Source organism: Camelina sativa, chromosome 13 (genome assembly GCF_030686135.1).
Source record: "Camelina sativa cultivar CO46 ecotype springtype chromosome 13, ASM3068613v1".
Lineage (NCBI taxonomy): Eukaryota > Viridiplantae > Streptophyta > Magnoliopsida > Brassicales > Brassicaceae > Camelina > Camelina sativa.
In genome coordinates, this window is record NC_141892.1 from 2,814,005 (window position 1) to 2,830,503 (window position 16,499).

At 38.5% G+C, this 16,499-nt stretch overlaps 4 protein-coding genes across 11 annotated transcripts; 2 read left to right on the forward strand and 2 right to left on the reverse strand.

The window, feature by feature from the left end:
• Nucleotides 1-878: 878 nt before the first annotated feature.
• LOC104734756 (uncharacterized) lies at nt 879-4,417 on the reverse strand. 4 transcript variants are annotated; one of them, XM_087480038.1, is made up of 13 exons: nt 4,362-4,417; nt 4,006-4,279; nt 3,737-3,842; nt 3,218-3,431; nt 3,051-3,133; nt 2,860-2,960; nt 2,648-2,771; nt 2,387-2,541; nt 2,169-2,305; nt 1,911-2,081; nt 1,618-1,842; nt 1,293-1,514; nt 879-1,198 (listed from the first exon to the last, which is right to left on the reverse strand). In XM_087480038.1, exons 4-13 carry the CDS (start codon nt 3,221-3,223, stop codon nt 1,061-1,063), a joined length of 1,362 nt encoding a protein of 453 aa, XP_087336164.1. In that variant the 5' UTR covers nt 3,224-3,431; nt 3,737-3,842; nt 4,006-4,279; nt 4,362-4,417; the 3' UTR covers nt 879-1,060. The 4 variants fall into 4 exon arrangements, 3 of the variants coding, with proteins under 3 accessions (XP_087336164.1, XP_087336162.1, XP_087336163.1); XM_087480036.1 differs by having other exon boundaries at nt 3,932-4,279; XR_015577334.1 differs by lacking the exon at nt 4,362-4,417 and having other exon boundaries at nt 1,618-1,781; nt 3,737-3,837; nt 3,932-4,065.
• A 1,978-nt stretch (nt 4,418-6,395) lies between these two features.
• Nucleotides 6,396-8,871, forward strand: LOC104734760 (inositol polyphosphate multikinase alpha). 4 transcript variants are annotated; one of them, XM_087480047.1, is made up of 3 exons: nt 6,420-6,644; nt 7,492-8,354; nt 8,768-8,871. In XM_087480047.1, exons 2-3 carry the CDS (start codon nt 7,514-7,516, stop codon nt 8,794-8,796), a joined length of 870 nt encoding a protein of 289 aa, XP_087336173.1. In that variant the 5' UTR covers nt 6,420-6,644; nt 7,492-7,513; the 3' UTR covers nt 8,797-8,871. The 4 variants fall into 4 exon arrangements, with proteins under 4 accessions (XP_087336174.1, XP_087336175.1, XP_087336173.1 ...); XM_087480048.1 differs by lacking the exon at nt 8,768-8,871 and having other exon boundaries at nt 6,396-6,644; nt 7,492-8,501; XM_087480049.1 differs by lacking the exon at nt 8,768-8,871 and having other exon boundaries at nt 6,408-6,599; nt 7,492-8,501.
• On the forward strand, nt 8,732-12,500 carry LOC104734758 (uncharacterized). 2 transcript variants are annotated; one of them, XM_010454397.3, is made up of 13 exons: nt 8,732-8,871; nt 9,151-9,261; nt 9,350-9,464; nt 9,560-9,693; nt 9,775-9,919; nt 10,120-10,298; nt 10,458-10,698; nt 10,784-10,882; nt 10,994-11,139; nt 11,301-11,408; nt 11,493-11,581; nt 11,671-12,207; nt 12,299-12,500. In XM_010454397.3, exons 1-12 carry the CDS (start codon nt 8,803-8,805, stop codon nt 12,176-12,178), a joined length of 1,944 nt encoding a protein of 647 aa, XP_010452699.1. In that variant the 5' UTR covers nt 8,732-8,802; the 3' UTR covers nt 12,179-12,207; nt 12,299-12,500. The 2 variants fall into 2 exon arrangements, with proteins under 2 accessions (XP_010452699.1, XP_010452700.1); XM_010454398.3 differs by having other exon boundaries at nt 9,353-9,464.
• On the reverse strand, nt 12,333-16,258 carry LOC104734757 (respiratory burst oxidase homolog protein A). Its single transcript, XM_010454396.2, has 12 exons — nt 15,659-16,258; nt 15,410-15,566; nt 15,271-15,319; nt 15,085-15,198; nt 14,534-14,962; nt 14,068-14,451; nt 13,893-13,988; nt 13,692-13,807; nt 13,513-13,615; nt 13,361-13,434; nt 12,702-13,240; nt 12,333-12,620 (listed from the first exon to the last, which is right to left on the reverse strand). The coding sequence occupies exons 1-12, from the start codon at nt 16,161-16,163 to the stop codon at nt 12,511-12,513; spliced, it is 2,676 nt and encodes an 891-aa protein (XP_010452698.1). The 5' UTR covers nt 16,164-16,258; the 3' UTR covers nt 12,333-12,510.
• Between the last annotated feature and the right edge of the window lie 241 nt (nt 16,259-16,499).

Sequence of the window (16,499 nt, forward strand, 5' to 3'; positions counted from 1 at the left end):
AAACTCATAGCTAAAGTTTTATAAAACGTATGCTCAAAAATGTTTTAGAAAAATTAACTGATGTAATAGCTACCTATTTGAGTTATTTGTGTTTGGTATCGATTGGATAAATAATTAACAGATTATTATTTTGTGTCTAATTATTTACTCGTAATTCCGAAATTTTTCCATAGATGGATGGGTTTGTCACCAACTGTCAGCTATGGAGGTTATAAAATAGGGGGCAATATTAATTTGTAAGAATGAGGCACTAAATTGCATGTGACCATAAATAAAAGCGAATTTGTAATTAATATTTTGTGCAACCTATCTATACCCAAAATAAATATCAAGTGTAGCAGCTTCTCTATAAATAAATATCAAGTCAACTTTTGTGGTTGAAATTAATCTTATCGCAAAGTTGAGATCAGAACTAAAAAATTAAAAACTGATGAACCAATTAACATGAGTTTAAAGAACGCAATGTCGTTTAAGTCAAAGGGTGGTACAGTATATTAAATTAGATTAGATTCCCCACACCAAGAAAACTCGCCGAACACACAAAATAATTAAATACGTACCAAATTCTACACCCACGCATTTCCCATTTCCTCTTCTAGTAAAGCAAAAAAATACTATTCAAACACATACACATTACACTAAGCGACACGAAACAATTACCAAACTAAACAACACGTGTTTATTTCCACTTTCAATACCAGTACAAAGCTATTCCAAAAATTCCAATCACCGTCAGTCACGTTCGATGTGGAAACAAAACCCTCTCACGGGTTAATCATTACACAAAATCCCTAATAAAATAACTCTATGGACGATGGTATACCATTTAAATATACGTCCGGTTATGTCCACCAGACCACCACTACGAACGCATGATCTTCAAAAACTGTTCCAACCAAACATAACATTTGACTTTATAGGTCAGAGGGAGTTTGGGACAGAGACAACAAGTTTTAACATAACTTCCTTATATCAAAAACACACAACATTGATTTGACTATTTCCTAATGTAACAACAACAACTGGAAAAAAAACAAAAAAAAAAAAAACAAAGAAATATTCAAATGTGTAATCTCCGGGGAGGGATTAAAGCTCGAGGCGGATTTGGTATTGAGTCATCCGGTCCAAGATCATCGATAGGCGGTCGCTTTCTATGGGCATCAGTTACCGATTGGTACGCCATACCCAATGCCAACGCCTAACACACAACCAATATATATTGAAGGTTATATATCAATTTCAATTCGCAGAGCCACAGCATATAAATTATATAATTGTTTAGATTTGCTTACGATGTGGTCACGTTCCGGCGGAGCATAAATTCCAGCATTGGTTGTTGTTCTTCTCCGGCAACTGTTGGTGATGTTCTTGAAACCTGTCGGAATCACTAGAACCGGTAAACCGACAAGGTTTCCCATACATACTTTCTCCCAATCTGTCACGTTTCCAACAAACGCATCTACCGTAAAGCTCTTCTTGACTTCTTGGATCAACTTCCCACGAGCTCTTTGCGCCTACACGGGTGAATCAGAGATATAAATAAATAAACCGGACATAATCATCACAAAACCAACCTACAAACCAAAATCATAAAGCCGGAATGCGTAAAAAAAAAACCTGAATGTAATCTACAGCTGTAACAACACGAGTACGTCGTAACTCAACCGGCCATTGATCTTGAGCTTCATAGAGATCGTCTTGACCACTTCTTTGCCATTCATCAAAATGAGCTAACATGTCTACATCCATTGTGAAATTCAATATCCCTTGAACCGACTCCACTGTATAGTTTAGTTCAAACGGAATCATATTGACACCTTTCGACCCAAGAACTTCCACCATCTAAAGAAGTCAAATGTCAAATCAACACAAACCGAGGTCATTGTTCTGATTAAAAACTATTTGTTTACCTTCATGTCAGCATCTTTGGTATACCCAACAGTAAGTTTTGTAATATCCACGGAGAAGGGATCTTCAAACGCGATCTCTCTAGACGAGAGATCGTCCGGATCTTTCCCTTTGATAGCGTCAAGGATTACAGCGCAATCCGCTGCTGTTCTACAGAAAGGTCCCAGCTTATCCTGTAACAAGAGGAGTTGGCACTTAAAAAGTTACACTTCTGAAGTTTTCACTCTGTTTTGAAGCAACGGTTGCTATTTTTACCATACCAGGCTCTCGGATATGCTCATCACTCCGGTTCTACCAACACTCCCAAATGTCGGACGCAATGCTGTTACGCCACACCGAGCTGCAGGGTATGTCATTGAGCCTGCTGTCTCTGAGCCTATGGCAAACGGAACCATACCTGAACAAAAGTTTATAATTTTTCAAATATAGCCAAAGCAGAAACGTAATCTTGATTCAGTTTTCTAGTAAAACAACTAACCAGCCGATGTGGAAGCAGCAGGTCCAGCTGATGACCCGGTAGAGAATTCCTCGATATTCCACGGGTTCCTAGTCCGTCCCCCGAACCAGATGTCATCATAAGCCAGAGAACCCGTAACCAGCTTTGCTACTAACACTGCACCTGAAGCTTTTAATCTAAACAAACAAAAAAAAACTAAGCGCCCGATCGATGTTGTGAAGTTAACGCCAACTGAACATAAAGTAAAATCTATGAACATTGTGAAAATTTTCTTTTCAGTACCTTTTGTAAACCCATGCTTCAATATCAAGAACTTGGTCTTTGAAAGAAGTTGAACCCCATGTTGTTTTGTATCCGGGAACAGCAACTATATCCTTCAAACCATATGGAATCCCGTGAAGAGGTCCTATCACGGCAACAAAGAAAAATCACAATCAGAAACTTGAAACACCAATTCATCAAACAGATTATATATCGCATGAGATAAAACATACCAAGATAAGTTCCTTGAGAGAGCAAATCATCAGCTTCTTTGGCTTGTTTGTATGCTAAATCTTCAGTATAAGTAACCACCGCTTCAAGAACATGATTGTACCTTTTATTTTTTTCAAGAATCCCCATAAACAACATTAGATCAAGTAGAATCCCTTGCAAACAGTGAGTGAGAGAACAGAAGCTACCATACCGTTTTAGTTGCTTGAGATAAATCCGAACAAGTTCCTTGGAAGTAACTTGTCTTGTCTTTATAAGTTCTCCAAGTTCAAGAACCTGCCATAATGCATTCTCAAATCAGATAAATCTACACATATATCTATCGAAATTACAACAACAAAAAAGGGAGATATAACTTACATTCATGAAGGCGATATCTTCTTCATCTCTAGGGAGTGTTACTCCAGATACTGAAGGATATTTGAATCTCTTGCCGTGTACTCGTGGAACCTCTCTGTTCCAAGACGGATTAAACACGAGCGGGGACGAATTTTCCAACCCGCCATTCTTAGTTCCGGTTGGCTTGATAAATAGGAACGTTCATTTCAGTGACCCCCTTTGTAATCTCCTGAATCTATATACACAAACATGAAACTATTAAGTAGAAACATATACTTTCTTACTCAAACTATGACTAAAACCAAATTGGCTTATTGATTTAAAAGCTCTTCAAGAATAAGACCGGAGTCTAACTGAACAACGCTGAATCAATTCAAACCAATTAATCAGGCTAAAACATGGAAATCTGATTCCTTGAAACATAAGTAAATAACAGTCTAAACCCAAGACATATCTGATGGGCAACTAGCTGGTTAAGATTCCATTGCAGAGCATAAACTACAGTTATAATAGAATAACAAAAAAAAAAAAAAGACTTACTTTAGTTTCATTGAAGAAACAAGAATCAAATAACTCAAACATGCCCTGCAGACACTTAGCTTCCATAGTCTTATTTGGTAGTTCAGTTTGAGTAATGTTTACTGTCCTGATCATTAACAATATAAATCACTATCAGCTCATTAAAAAACCCACAAAACTGAATAACAAAAATCAGATTTTTTTTTTTTTTGTTACCTAGACCGCAAAGTTGTAATCTTACGGCAAGGAAAACTCACTATACGGTCCAAAAGTATTTTAAAATTTCTCACCATTACAATAGAAAGGCTCACATGGAAAAATCTGCGTCCGTACAAAAGACCGTTAAACCTAGGATGAGGAGGAGTAGGAGAAGTAGCCCAGCACTGTTATTACGGCTACGAGGAGGTGAGCCACGCGTCGGTAAGCAAGGTCGTGCGCTTGGATAACACGTGGCGATCGTTGGTGCTACCATCGTCGCGGCTGGTGATTCGGAGTCGTTAACGGTGGCGCTGACTGTGAAATTGATGCTTTCTGCTCTGGTAAGGAACTCTAATCAAATCTCTTCTGAAATTACAATTACTGATTTTACTTAACTTTATATAATTACAATTTAATGATTTCACTTTAAATAGAATCTGTTCCTTACTGGTGTGATACCTAGGCCTCCCACTCCTTCTCAAAGGAATGTTAACCCTCTTCTCTGCTGGACGACTTTAACTAATCTGCTCGGTTATATATGGTCTTATCAATTTTTGGATCTCTGCTTTCAGACTCCCAAAAGCATGTTTCGAGAAATTGAGCAGCTTTGCTCGGCTTTCTTGTGATCTGGTCCATCGTTGAATGCAAAGAAAACTAAGGTTACATGGTCAGAGGTATGTCTCCCCAAGTCTGAGGGGGGTTTGGGACTACGGTCACTCACTGAGGCTAACATTGTAAGCGTTCTGAAGTTGATCTGGCGAATTCTATCTACCAAGACCTCGCTATGGGTTAATTGGGTTCACCACCACCTCATTCGCAGTGGATCTTTCTGGTCAGAGAAACAAAACACTGTGGCTGGTTCTTGGATATGGAAGAAGCTTCTAAAGTATCGGGATCTAGCAAAACAGTTTCACTGCGTAGAAGTACATAACAGCGAGTCCAATTTGTTCTGGTTCGACAACTGGAGCTCTTTGGGCCGTCTGTATGAGGCAGTGGGGGACCGTGGCTGCATGACTATGGGAATACCAATCTCAAGTACGGTAGCTGAAGCAATGGAGATGACTCGACGAAGGAGAACACGTAACAGCTTCCTCTGTTTGATAGAAGACGAAATCCATAAGAAACAACTGGCTCGTGTTCATGATTGACAGGATATTTCTTTGTGGAAACGCAAAAGTAATACATATCACAAGAAGTTCGTGTCAAAGGACACATGGTTCCACATCCATAGTGTGCACCCAATTATGGCAGAAGCTAGAGTGATCTGGTTCCCTCAAGCAACTCCACAGTATGCGTTCCTCACATGGCTGATGGTGAAGAACAGACTCGCAACAGGAGAAAGGATGGCAACATGGAACACCACTGCAAATACAAGATGCATTTTCTGCAATAATCCAACGGAGACAAGAGCGCATTTGTTCTTCGACTGTCCATACTCGCGGCAGGTTTGGGAGTCGCTGGTTATCCGACTTCTTCAGCACAAGTACACCACGGACTGGACGCAAGTGATACACCTACTCACAGGAAACGATTTGGACAAGACTCACTGGTTTTTGCTCAACTACACTTTTCAAAATGTTATCCACTCCATTTGGAGGGAGAGAAATAACAGGCGCCATGGAGAACCACCATCACTGGTGGAGAAGCTGATGAAGTTGATTGATAAAAATGTCCGCAATAGACTAAGCACAATGTCTGATGTCGATGGCACATTCATTCAGGCTTGGTTTGCAACAAGATTTCACTAAATTGTCAGAGTTGTTTTTAAGCAAAACAGGATCTAAACAAAGTTTTGTATCATTGATGTAAAATATTTATTTTTTTTTGAATATAATTTAATATTAAATTTAAAAAGAATCGGTTCTGGATCCGTCCACAATTTTCAACGTGAGGCCGGTTCTTGTCTCAATCCAATAGTAGTTTTTTCTTTTATCGACTTCTCCGCCACGCGTTTATATATTTAATTTTAATCTGTTTACCACTGAATAAAATACGTAAAAGTGAATCAAATAAACGTGTTCGAAGAAGGATGATGAAAAATTAATAACATGAGTTAATCATACGCAGAAACGCGTCTAAGTTTCATTTTATGTTGTTTTGTTGTACTTGTATGTTTTGATTGTTTTTCATCGATTGGGTTAAACTATAAAATAAATAACCATATATCACTTTTAAATGAAAATAAATACATAAGTAACTAATAAATACATAAGATATTGATTAAATCATCATACCTATGCATTTAGTGATGATATACTTTACCAAGTAGTATCGGTTTGTTGATCGAGATAACAAATCGATTAGTGTAAATATTGAAAAGCTAGTCCGATTAGTCCGATTAGTCGATTACGATTATAATTGAGTAAAAAGATGACACATGTGACATGTCGTAAATAAACTCGAACCGTGTTGCGTTTTCGTTCTCTGAATCTAACTTATTAAATAAAATAAATAAAAAGGGAGAATAAATAATTAAGTATTTAATGTATATAATGTGTCCAGCTAGATTGCTTCGGTGCCTCAAAAGAACGAGAAAAGTAATAAAATAAAAAAGAGAGCTTTCAATTTGTGAAGCTGAAGAATCGTACACCTTCTTATCGTCCTTCTTCTTCTTCTTCTTCTTCCTTCCCCATCGTTTCTATTTCTCCCCTGAAGATATTTGCTTCTACTTACTAATTTTTGTTGGGTAAATTTTTTTACTTCTCATCCTCCCTCTATAACCTTTAAAAAGGTTCGTCGTCCTTACTTTAAAAATCTAATAGCTTTTTCGTGTTGCGTTTGATTTAATTGGGGATCATACTTTTTGTAAAGTTCTTTTACCCTTTTCTGCGTATTTAGCAATAAAGTTCTATGGAAAAAAGCTAACTTTTCGTGATTATTTTTTTCCAATGAAGTTGCTGGATTTGGTAATTTCCCCTGTTCAGTATTGTTTTCCCTTTTTTTTTTTTTTTTTTTTTTTTCTTTTTCTTTTGATTTGTTTATGTTCTCTTGTTCTTCAAGCGTTGAACCAGACAAGTTTTGATTTTGATTTCTACCTCTATTTTTAAAGAATGTGAAGAACCCTAATCTGATTTCTCTGTAGGACGACAGTAATATTCGATCTGGGATTAGTTCATTCAGAATTATAACATTCTTGGAAAAAAAATCTGTTCTTTGTTTATATGATTTGTATAAATCTGTCTTCTTCTAATCCAGATTGGCACAAACAATAACCATTCTTAGCTCTCTGATTATTGCCAATTTTGTCAAGAATGTGTGTAGATTTGCAGAGATCAGTAGAGCTTTGCTGAGTTTTTTTTTTATATAACAGAGCTTCATTGATGCATGGTAGTTATTCTAGTCATTAGTTTTGGATCACTTTCATAGTTTCAGTAATGTGGCTTGTCTCAGGATCTTCTTCTTGCGTTATTAAGGTTCATAGATTATAATATATTAGGGGGCCATTGTTCAGTTTGGTTATTTCCTGTGACGGGATCATTTATTGTCTCATTGAAAAGATTATCACAGATCTCTTGAACATCTTCATATGTTTTTGGTTTCATGAGTGATTGTTGTGTCTCTAATTCCCAATTTCTCAGGTTCAGCATACTCTTAACCAAGATGCAGCTCAAGGTCCCTGAGCATCAGGTTGCAGGACACATTGCTAAAGACGGGAAACCCGGCCCCCTTGTAGATGACAAGGGTCGTTTCTTCAAGCCCCTTCAAGGCGATTCTCGTGGTGAAAACGAGGTTAAGTTCTACGAATCTTTTGCAACAAACACAGAGGTTCCAGATCACATCCGCAGATTTTTCCCGGTGTACCACGGCACTCAAGCAGTTGAAGGTTCTGATGGAGCAGCCATGATTGTGCTTGAAAATCTTCTTGCCGATTACTCAAAACCATCAGTAATGGATGTCAAGATGGGTTCAAGAACATGGTACCCTGATGCATCTGAAGAATACGTTCAAAAATGTTTGAAGAAAGACACTGATACCACAACCGCATCAGCTGGTTTCAGGATCTCTGGGTTTGAGGTGTATGATCACAAAGAATCTAGTTTCTGGAAGCCCGAGAGGAAGCTTCTTCGTGGGCTCAAAGTCGATGGAGCGAGATTGACTCTGAGGAAGTTTGTATCATCGAACTCGCTTTCTGATATGGGTTCAAAACCAGACTCTGCTTTCGTGTCTAGTGTTTACGGCGGTTCCAACGGAGTGTTAACACAGTTGCTGGAGCTCAAGACCTGGTTTGAGAACCAAACGCTCTACCATTTCAACTCTTGTTCGATACTAATGGTCTATGAGAATGAATCAATCTTAAAGGGAAATGATGATGATGCTCGACCACAAGTGAAGCTGGTGGATTTTGCTCATGTTCTTGATGGTAATGGTGTCATTGACCATAACTTCCTTGGTGGTCTATGTTCTTTCATAAACTTCCTTCGTGATATTCTTCAGAGCCCAGATGAGTCTGCAGAATCTTAGATTTTAAGTTTTACTCTTTTTGTCATTTTCTTTTCGATTGGCCTGATTCCAGTTTTATGGATATAATTATTAACTCTTCATTTGTGTACTTGGTGGGTTATCTAAAGAGCATACATTCGTACTCTTATCTCACGGCTTTTCCAATTCTAGCATATAAAATTGGTTCCATTTTTTTACTTTACTTTGATTGTGTGATTTGTGAAGAATACTACAGCTAAAAAAAACTTTAGAGCCAAAAGAGTAATAAATTCAAACTAATGGTAAACGTTTGTAAATAATGAAGAGTTTGTTTGCTGAGATCCCAAATAGTACTATAAGTATAGGGACTGAAACGAAATCGTCTTCTATTTTAATTCACTCTTATGCTCTTCTTCTTCCTCTTTTCAAATTCACGTCTCGCGCGCATCGAAGAAGACGATTGACTGAGAATGGTGCTACTATGCTTCGTCTTGGATCTTCGCAATATCTCTCCTTCTCTGATCGGAGATCTGAAGCAGGTCTCTCTCTCTATTTCCATTCTCAGTAGAAATTTGTATTCGTAGATCGCTGAATCTATCTATTGATCGAAGAATCTGATTGTTGCTTGTTGCTGGGGATTTCGTCTCTATGAATCTCGGATTTGATTGTTTCTGGGAATTTGCATCTTCCTGAAGCTTGAATTTGATTGTTGCTGCGAATAATCTCGTCTTCGTTTTCTGAATCTGGAATTTGATTTTTGATGCTCGATTCTGAAGCTTCGGATTTGATTTGATTGTTGTTGCTGCGACATTGTGTAGTTGTTATTGGAGCTCGGGAATTTTCATGCGATTTCGTCTCCGGTAGATTCTCTCACTGATCGGATCGGTTTGTGTTATATCCTCAAAGATCGGATTTCTGGAAACGATCAGGTTATATTCTCCGTCATTGATCGTTTGTTTCCTCTTCTGCTTTTGGTGGTTTTGTGTGGCTTTTCACATATTTTATTTAAGGATCTAGCAGTTGAAATTTGCCTATACACCTACTGGAAACTTCTGCCTTCGAGACTTTCATCACGCTGTTAACAGCTTGCCTTTGGATGCGTTTGTACCTGAGTTCGATGAATCTTGCGGAGGTCTCTCCTCTCTCTCTTCCTCGATTTATCTATCTGTTTCTTGATAGTGTCCTGGTTAATTTGATGGATCATTGATCGTACTGAATTGTTTATAGATCTTAAGCTATCAACTGTTCTGTGTGATCGAGCTTTGTACTCATGGGGAGGTAGAGACATTATGAGGAAAGTTATTGTACTGAGTTCTTGCTTCCCTGAAGATATGGATTCTGAAGCGAGAGACACTATTATGGTCAGTCAAATTAAATGTGTCAAATTCTATATGTGTTAGTGCTTTGTCTTGGTTTCTCACTGCTGGATCTTTTTGCTTCAGGCTGCAGCAGATAAATGTGTGTCGGTTGAGTTTCTTTTGTTTGAGAAGCAATCAAGCTATCTAAGCTATACACAGGAGAAGATTAATACATTCCTCAGATGCTTATCGGATCTTGACAATTGTTCATTTCAAACCTGCATCCCTGGTATGTACCATATAACTAGCTGCTTTTCATATTCTTTTTCATACACGGTAACTATATTTCTGAGAGGTTGATGACTGGTTCTGCAAATAAGATATCTAGGCTACTTTAATCATTTGAACCTATTATCTGTAAAGAGGTTTTGAATCTAGTACGAAGTAACACAAGAATAGCTCTGAAACTGATCCGGTGTATGCATTCAGATGGAAAATCACTTCATGGCCTTGAAAAGAGATGGCTTCAGGAGCTAAAAGATGACACTGGAGAATCACTGCAGGCCCAGATTATCTTCAAAAGTAACCTTTTTGGTTCGGTGAACACGATCTTCTGTAATCTCACTGCAGCTGCAAATCAGATTGTCGACGGATTTCTCTCTTGTCGAGTACTTAGCTATACCCCTAAACTTGAATATTTGATCTCCCAATAATCTTACGCTTATCATAATGCCAATGCTGGATAAAGTCATATTGAACGTTTTATAAGTTACTTCAGCTAGTGCTTTTCCACTACATGTTTTCATCCTCTTTGTTGCTGTTTGCAGACATGCAGGTGTCACGGCATCCCATTACAAGATTCAGTGGTAAACAAAATAGAGAAGCTGCAATGCTCCATAACCAACCTTGAACTAGGAAAGTTTGATGTGATTGAAAATTCTGTGAAAGTTGGCAACAGAACTGTCCTGTTTTTACCGTCAATCCATAGTCTCCAGAAACTTCATCCAGTTTCTTCCCAAATTGATTTCAATGTCATACGGAGGACTAATCTAACTTCTCTCAGCGATGGTAAGGCTTTTTAGCCATCGACTGCACTCTCTTCCTCTGACTCCAAATAAGAGAGCTTGGTTCAAGTATACTAACTTTGACGTAGGCCTACTACTTGGGGCACCTTACATTGTGAGCCCTTCAACCTGTCATGAAACAGAAGCTACTTCAGAAGAAATGGATCAACCAGATTTGAACACTCAGAGTAAGCACATTCTTCCCTAAAGAAACCCACATTGCAGTAGGGAGCTCAGGTGTCTTCAGTATAAATAAATACGCAATGCCTCATATTTTTCCTAATCATCTAGAAATACAGTTTTTCAGGGACTATGTGGTGCACTATATTCGATGGACCAAGGCTTGGTTTGTTCTTCTAAATGTAATCTGGACACCATGACAGTCGTGGAATTTCATTGTTATTACATTCTTCAACCGTCAGAAAATGGTCCAATGCTTCTAAAGGTAAAAGTTCATTAATTTTGACCCCTTCATTACTGTTGACCCTCATCCTGGATCTAATAACATTAGCCTTTCTGAATAGTATTGTCCCTGTGATATGATAAATTTGTGTTATGTCTTGAGTTTGTGCAGTTTCTTAGTTTAACAGACGAAAGTGTTTGCAGAGATTGGCAGGGTCAGAAGAAGTCCTGCCTATTTCCAGTGCCAGTCAGTTTGCGGAGTCATCTATTCCTAGAGAAATCGAGATCTCTGTCAAAGGCGCTTTATTAGAGGTTGATTTCATTTCAGATGTGTTGATATTGATATATCTAGTATTTAGACTTTTAACTTGTCTTTTATTTCTGAAATTGAAGCAGATTGAATCGACAGACTACAATCCTTTGACACACAACAGAGGCTTCCACCAAAAACTGAACCTTATTGTGAAGGAAAGTCTTCAATTCGGGTGAGTATTCTCCTCCTATCTTCTCTACTTCATTAGCACCCCTGCAAATCTGTTACAGATCTCTAACTTTTTTTTCTTGTTTCTGGAAGTTCATTACATACGAACATAAAAGGCGCAACACGTGAAGTGAGCCCAGAACTTTCAGATTCTGTAATTCCAACGGAACAGACATTTCCACACATAGTCAGTCCAGAAACTCTTCAGGAAGTTCATATAATTGATGAAGATGAACAAGCAACAGCTTCCATTACTAAAGAATGGGAACAGCTAGTAGTCACTGAGGAGGTCTTCATTAAGTCTTGTTCTCCGGTTATAACTACAAACAAACGAAAGATAGACCGCCAAGTTCTGTCTCCTATACAGAGTAACAACAAACAGGCTGATATGAAAACATCAATGATTTTAGAAAGACTTGAAGCTCCGAGGAAGATGAGAGGAAAAGTTGGATCACCAAGTGTAGTCATACATAGTCCCATCTCACTAGATGTCAGTGTCATGTCTCAGAAGAAGCCTCTGATTCCTTTTCAGACAACTCAGGTTTCATCAAGCCAGCTCATGAAACCCAACTTTCAGAGACTGAAAAAAAAGCAAAAGTGAGCAGTAGCTCTCACTGAGAGCCTCTCAGGGTAAGATTCTGTTCTTTCTCCGCCTTTCTTATTGATGATAGTGAGAAAGTTAAAAGAAGTGTAAGAGATTTTTGTTCTTGAGCTGAAACAGAGTATAGGAAAGGATCTCGAGGAGAGACTTGAAGTTTGGAAGAAAGGTAATGTCCTGTAGTTTGCGTAGTAATAGACAAACATGATCTGGTGTTTGTTGTTTAGTTTCCTTTCTTTTTTTTTGTACAAAAAACAAAAACTATATCAAATCTCATTATATATGTACAATTTCAACTAAAGCATTTATATAGATATCTTCCAAACGTGATTTTCTTAGAAATTCTCTTTATGGAATATGAACTTGGTGGAGGTCTTATGAGAGAAATCCTGTGACAAGTGTCGTAGCTCTTTCACTAACCCAGCTGCTCCACAATAAAACACTCCTGCCAATTATGCCAAACATTCACATTATTATTTGCACATGCATCAAAATGTGAGTAGTTTTTTACTAACAAGAAACCCACCGACTCTAGTCTTGGGATGCTTCACAGCGATCCTTTTGAAAACACTTCTCCAGTTTGGTTTAGCGAAATGGGACATGACATGTGTTCCTGACACAACGTCTACTCCATTCTTAGCATGGTTCAGCGACTGGAGCATCGTGATCAATGCGGACCTGGCGTCTCCTTCCTCGTAGACACTGGTGCAGTAATTATGCAGTTCAATAACGTTGTTGCGGTCTGTTTCGGCCACTTCGTCCATCACGTTCTTGAACCAGTCAAAGGATCCTTGCTCTCTTGTGACCCAGTAGAAGTAAGCTCTCTTGGTTCTGAACGCGTCACTTTTTCTTGCTGGGGAAAGAGGAGGAGAGACCATGTTGTGGATCGGTGATTGTCTTCGGTTACTGCTTTCTCCATTGCCTTTTAAATTATTGATTATGTCCTTGACGATGCTAATCATCGGAGTAGCTCCGATTCCTAAACCCACTAGTAGAACAACTTCAAACTTCTTGTAGTCTTGGGCTGGTGCTCCATATGGACCGTCGATTAGGATTCTTGGATAGCTAAGGGATCACGTTTCAAAGATAAATTTGACAATGTTATAGACTGCTTATGTTTATATAAGCCCCTATTTATGCTTCAATGATTCTAGAAAATAACTGATGATTATTGATAAAACTTACTTAGATCTGTTATCCCGGTGCCTTGGGGAGGCTATGTTCAATCTGCTTTCACCAAGAAGGTGTGGCTTACACAGCTGAGGTTCAGATAAATACGAAGAAAATTACATACTTGGACCCAATTAATCTCTTGTGTGCATGTTTAGGGGAAATACCTCAGAGAATAATGATCTTAACTGCCGAGTCCAGTCTCCTAGAACTCTAATGTGGACACTGAGGTAGTCATCTCCCGGTGCAGAAGTAATTGAGAATGGATGCCTGTTTATATGTAAACCAATGTTCAGTCTAATTTCCATATAGATGTCTCAGATATTATGAGAGCTTTCCTTTTTACCATTCTAATGTAGAAACTGCAGAGCAGTTGAGATACATATATTGTCCACTCTTGTATCTGAAGTTGTTTGGCCTTGACAAGTGAAGCGACAAAACATTCCCTGGTAACACAGACACCTGTTGAAGATGTAAGGTAATGATAGAGATGAATATACAAAGTCTTTTTTTTTTTTTTTTTTTTTAAGTTGTTTATAGATTTTACCTTTAGTACTGAAACAGCCTCGACGCTTGACCTGAATGCTCGAATCAGCCTTTCAAACAAGTAAAGAACCACAGGTACCATCAAATACATCCATGTCTATTAAATCACATGAAAACCAAAATCAGAGTCCGTATATATTGCATCTGTTACAAATTTGTATGGATGCGTTACTAACCGTTTTCTTGTACCATGGCTTGATGAGGTATACATAGTATCCATGAACTACAAGAAGTGAGTAGACAATAACAAACAAGTGGTGAGAGTACCAGAAGGCGTTGAAGCCTGTTATTTTCTTCAGTGGTCCAGGAAGCTTGAGCTTATCACGTCTGAACCATGTTGTAGCCAATGTGAAGGCTATGGTCATTAGTATAACCATTGCAATCCCTGTAACTCCTTCTACCGATTGCACAAAGTCCATATATCTTTTTGTCTGTGGCCCAAAATACTGCTCCATTGGCTTATACTCGTCTTCATCTGCAGCTATCAGCCGTGGGAAATCACAGGCTAAGTGAGATGTAGCATGGATTCCAACTCCTACTGAAATTCCTATTGCTATGACCTGTGTAAGATTCAATTATAAGCATTCCTCCTATCTGAAACCTCTTTCTTAATTTATACTCTCTAGCAAGCTAAAACATTACCTTGTGAAAATTGAGGCTGTCATCGAAAGGAACAATAGCACCTAACTTGGTTTTCGTCCGGAGCCATGTGATGGTGTTCCTACAAACTGGTAACAAAATCATAGCCATGTTTAGTTTAAGCGTCTCTGCAGCTCCTTTAGCTATACAAACACACACCCCCATAACTTGGTAAGCATCTGATCTTTTTCGATACTGCATGAACTTCCAGGTGAACAGACCGGCCATAGCACCTATCCATAAAGCGATCACCCACACTCTCTTCCAATTATCAAACACAAAATACTTCATCCATCTGTAAAAACGCACCCCAAGATTCCTACTCTGCTGAGCCTTGAGATTATGACTTAGCATCTTGCTCAGTTTCTTACTCTCCCCATCTCTCACATCCTGGATTGGGGCTTGCAATAGAAGTATCTCGAGATTCTCTATCTGTTTGGCATTGTAGCAAGTGCCTCCAAACACATCAAAAAACACTCACAAACCAAAACCTCTTCTCTAGCTAACAAAAACATCAATGAAAAAACAAACCTCATTTAAAAAACTTCACATACCATGATGTATCCGTAATGATATGGATCTAGTTCTTCCATAATCAAAGCAGCATATTCATCAGCTTGTTTCCGAATGTTATCCAGCTCGTTTGCAGAAGCACTTAAAGCTATAATCTGTACAAGAAGAGGAAATTAACTGATTCAAGATTTCTAATAAAAAATCACTAAAAAAATTCAAGATTTTACCTCCCTAACTTCGGCTTCATTCAACCGTCCATCTGAATCCTTATCGACCCTGAAGTCCACACCACACTCCAATATGAAACTGGAAGGTTTACATGGATACATAAAGAAAACGAAACATAATGGTTTCAAGAAACATTACATGGCGAAGAAAGTTCGTAGCCTCGAATCAAAATCTTGATCAGTGATCTGCTTCCAGAACTCTTTAAGCTCATCCATGTTTATTGAATCTCCACTTACGTTTTCCCTCCTCGCTAGAGCATCGAACAATGCCAACGCAAACTCGGTCGACTTCATCCCTGCCGCACCAAAATTTATGTAAAATACTAAAACATTGAAACTTTTAAAACAGAGAAATATAAAAAACTCTGCTTCTCTGCTAAGTGCTAACCTATACATTCACCGAATTTGGAACGGTGTAATAAACCGTTGCTAGTCTTTGTAATCTCATTGAACTGTTTCTCAACTTCAAACCAACCAGTGACGCCATCAGTCTTGGTGATGAATTTGAGACCTTTGAGTGCTAACTCCGCTCTAGATTTCGAACGGCGTAGCTTAGCCTCCTGCGGCCTCGGTGGTTTTCTAGAAACGGAAGAAGCAACTCGTTTAAGCTCGCTAGAAACGGAAGAAGCTATGCGTTTCAACACCGAGTTACTCTTCGATGAACGACCTGGTCTAAGAAGCGATTGATCCGATCCAGCGCCTCTATGGTCCGGTGACTTTAAACCGTATACGGAGACGGAGTCGTCGTGGATATCAAGCGTGATCTCCACGTAAGGTTGATCTTCCTCGTAATAGCTCCTCGTCTTCTCCGACGACGACTGTCCTCCGTACGGCGCCTCTGTGCCGCTTGGATAGTAGTAATGTCTCGTGTTTTCGAAGTCTAACTTTTGCATTTTTCACTTCGATTCCTCAAATCTTTTCTTCAGAAATGTTTTCGTGCATCTGAAGATGAAACGAGCGAGAAGAAATATGAAAATGTTGAAAAAACAGAGAGACGAACTTGTGTATATATGATTAATATATAAAATTACCACCGGAATACCAAAAGCATACACTAACCAAACACTACGAGATTAAATTATTGTTTTGAGATAGTGTTTAAACAATTGAAAATATGATATCCCAGCCAATGAAATGTTTTGAATCTTTACTAATATTGAAAATTTCAAAGTAGCATGAAAGGAGACTTTTAATTTGTTTAATGTGCTCACGGTACATCTAATCAATCA

Bases quoted from the DNA above. Each gene is read 5' to 3' on its own strand.
- LOC104734756 (XM_087480038.1), bottom strand. The intron at 2,772-2,859 runs GTATGTTTTATC...TTGCCGTGATAG, and splicing joins CTCTCAAGGAACTTATCTTG to GACCTCTTCACGGGATTCCA. The intron at 1,515-1,617 runs GTTTTTTTTTTA...TCACCCGTGTAG, and splicing joins CAGCTGTAGATTACATTCAG to GCGCAAAGAGCTCGTGGGAA.
- LOC104734760 (XM_087480047.1), top strand. From the start codon at position 7,514: ATGCAGCTCAAGGTCCCTGAGCATCAGGTTGCAGGACACATTGCTAAA. The intron at 8,355-8,767 runs ATGAGTCTGCAG...TTTCAAATTCAC, and splicing joins TGATATTCTTCAGAGCCCAG to GTCTCGCGCGCATCGAAGAA.
- LOC104734758 (XM_010454397.3), top strand. From the start codon at position 8,803: ATGGTGCTACTATGCTTCGTCTTGGATCTTCGCAATATCTCTCCTTCT. The intron at 10,699-10,783 runs GTAAGGCTTTTT...ACTTTGACGTAG, and splicing joins TCTAACTTCTCTCAGCGATG to GCCTACTACTTGGGGCACCT. The intron at 11,409-11,492 runs GTTGATTTCATT...AAATTGAAGCAG, and splicing joins TCAAAGGCGCTTTATTAGAG to ATTGAATCGACAGACTACAA.
- LOC104734757 (XM_010454396.2), bottom strand. From the start codon at position 16,163: ATGCAAAAGTTAGACTTCGAAAACACGAGACATTACTACTATCCAAGC. The intron at 13,808-13,892 runs GTAAAATCTATA...CATCTTCAACAG, and splicing joins AGGCTGTTTCAGTACTAAAG to GTGTCTGTGTTACCAGGGAA. The intron at 13,241-13,360 runs GTAAGTTTTATC...GTGATCCCTTAG, and splicing joins CACCGGGATAACAGATCTAA to CTATCCAAGAATCCTAATCG.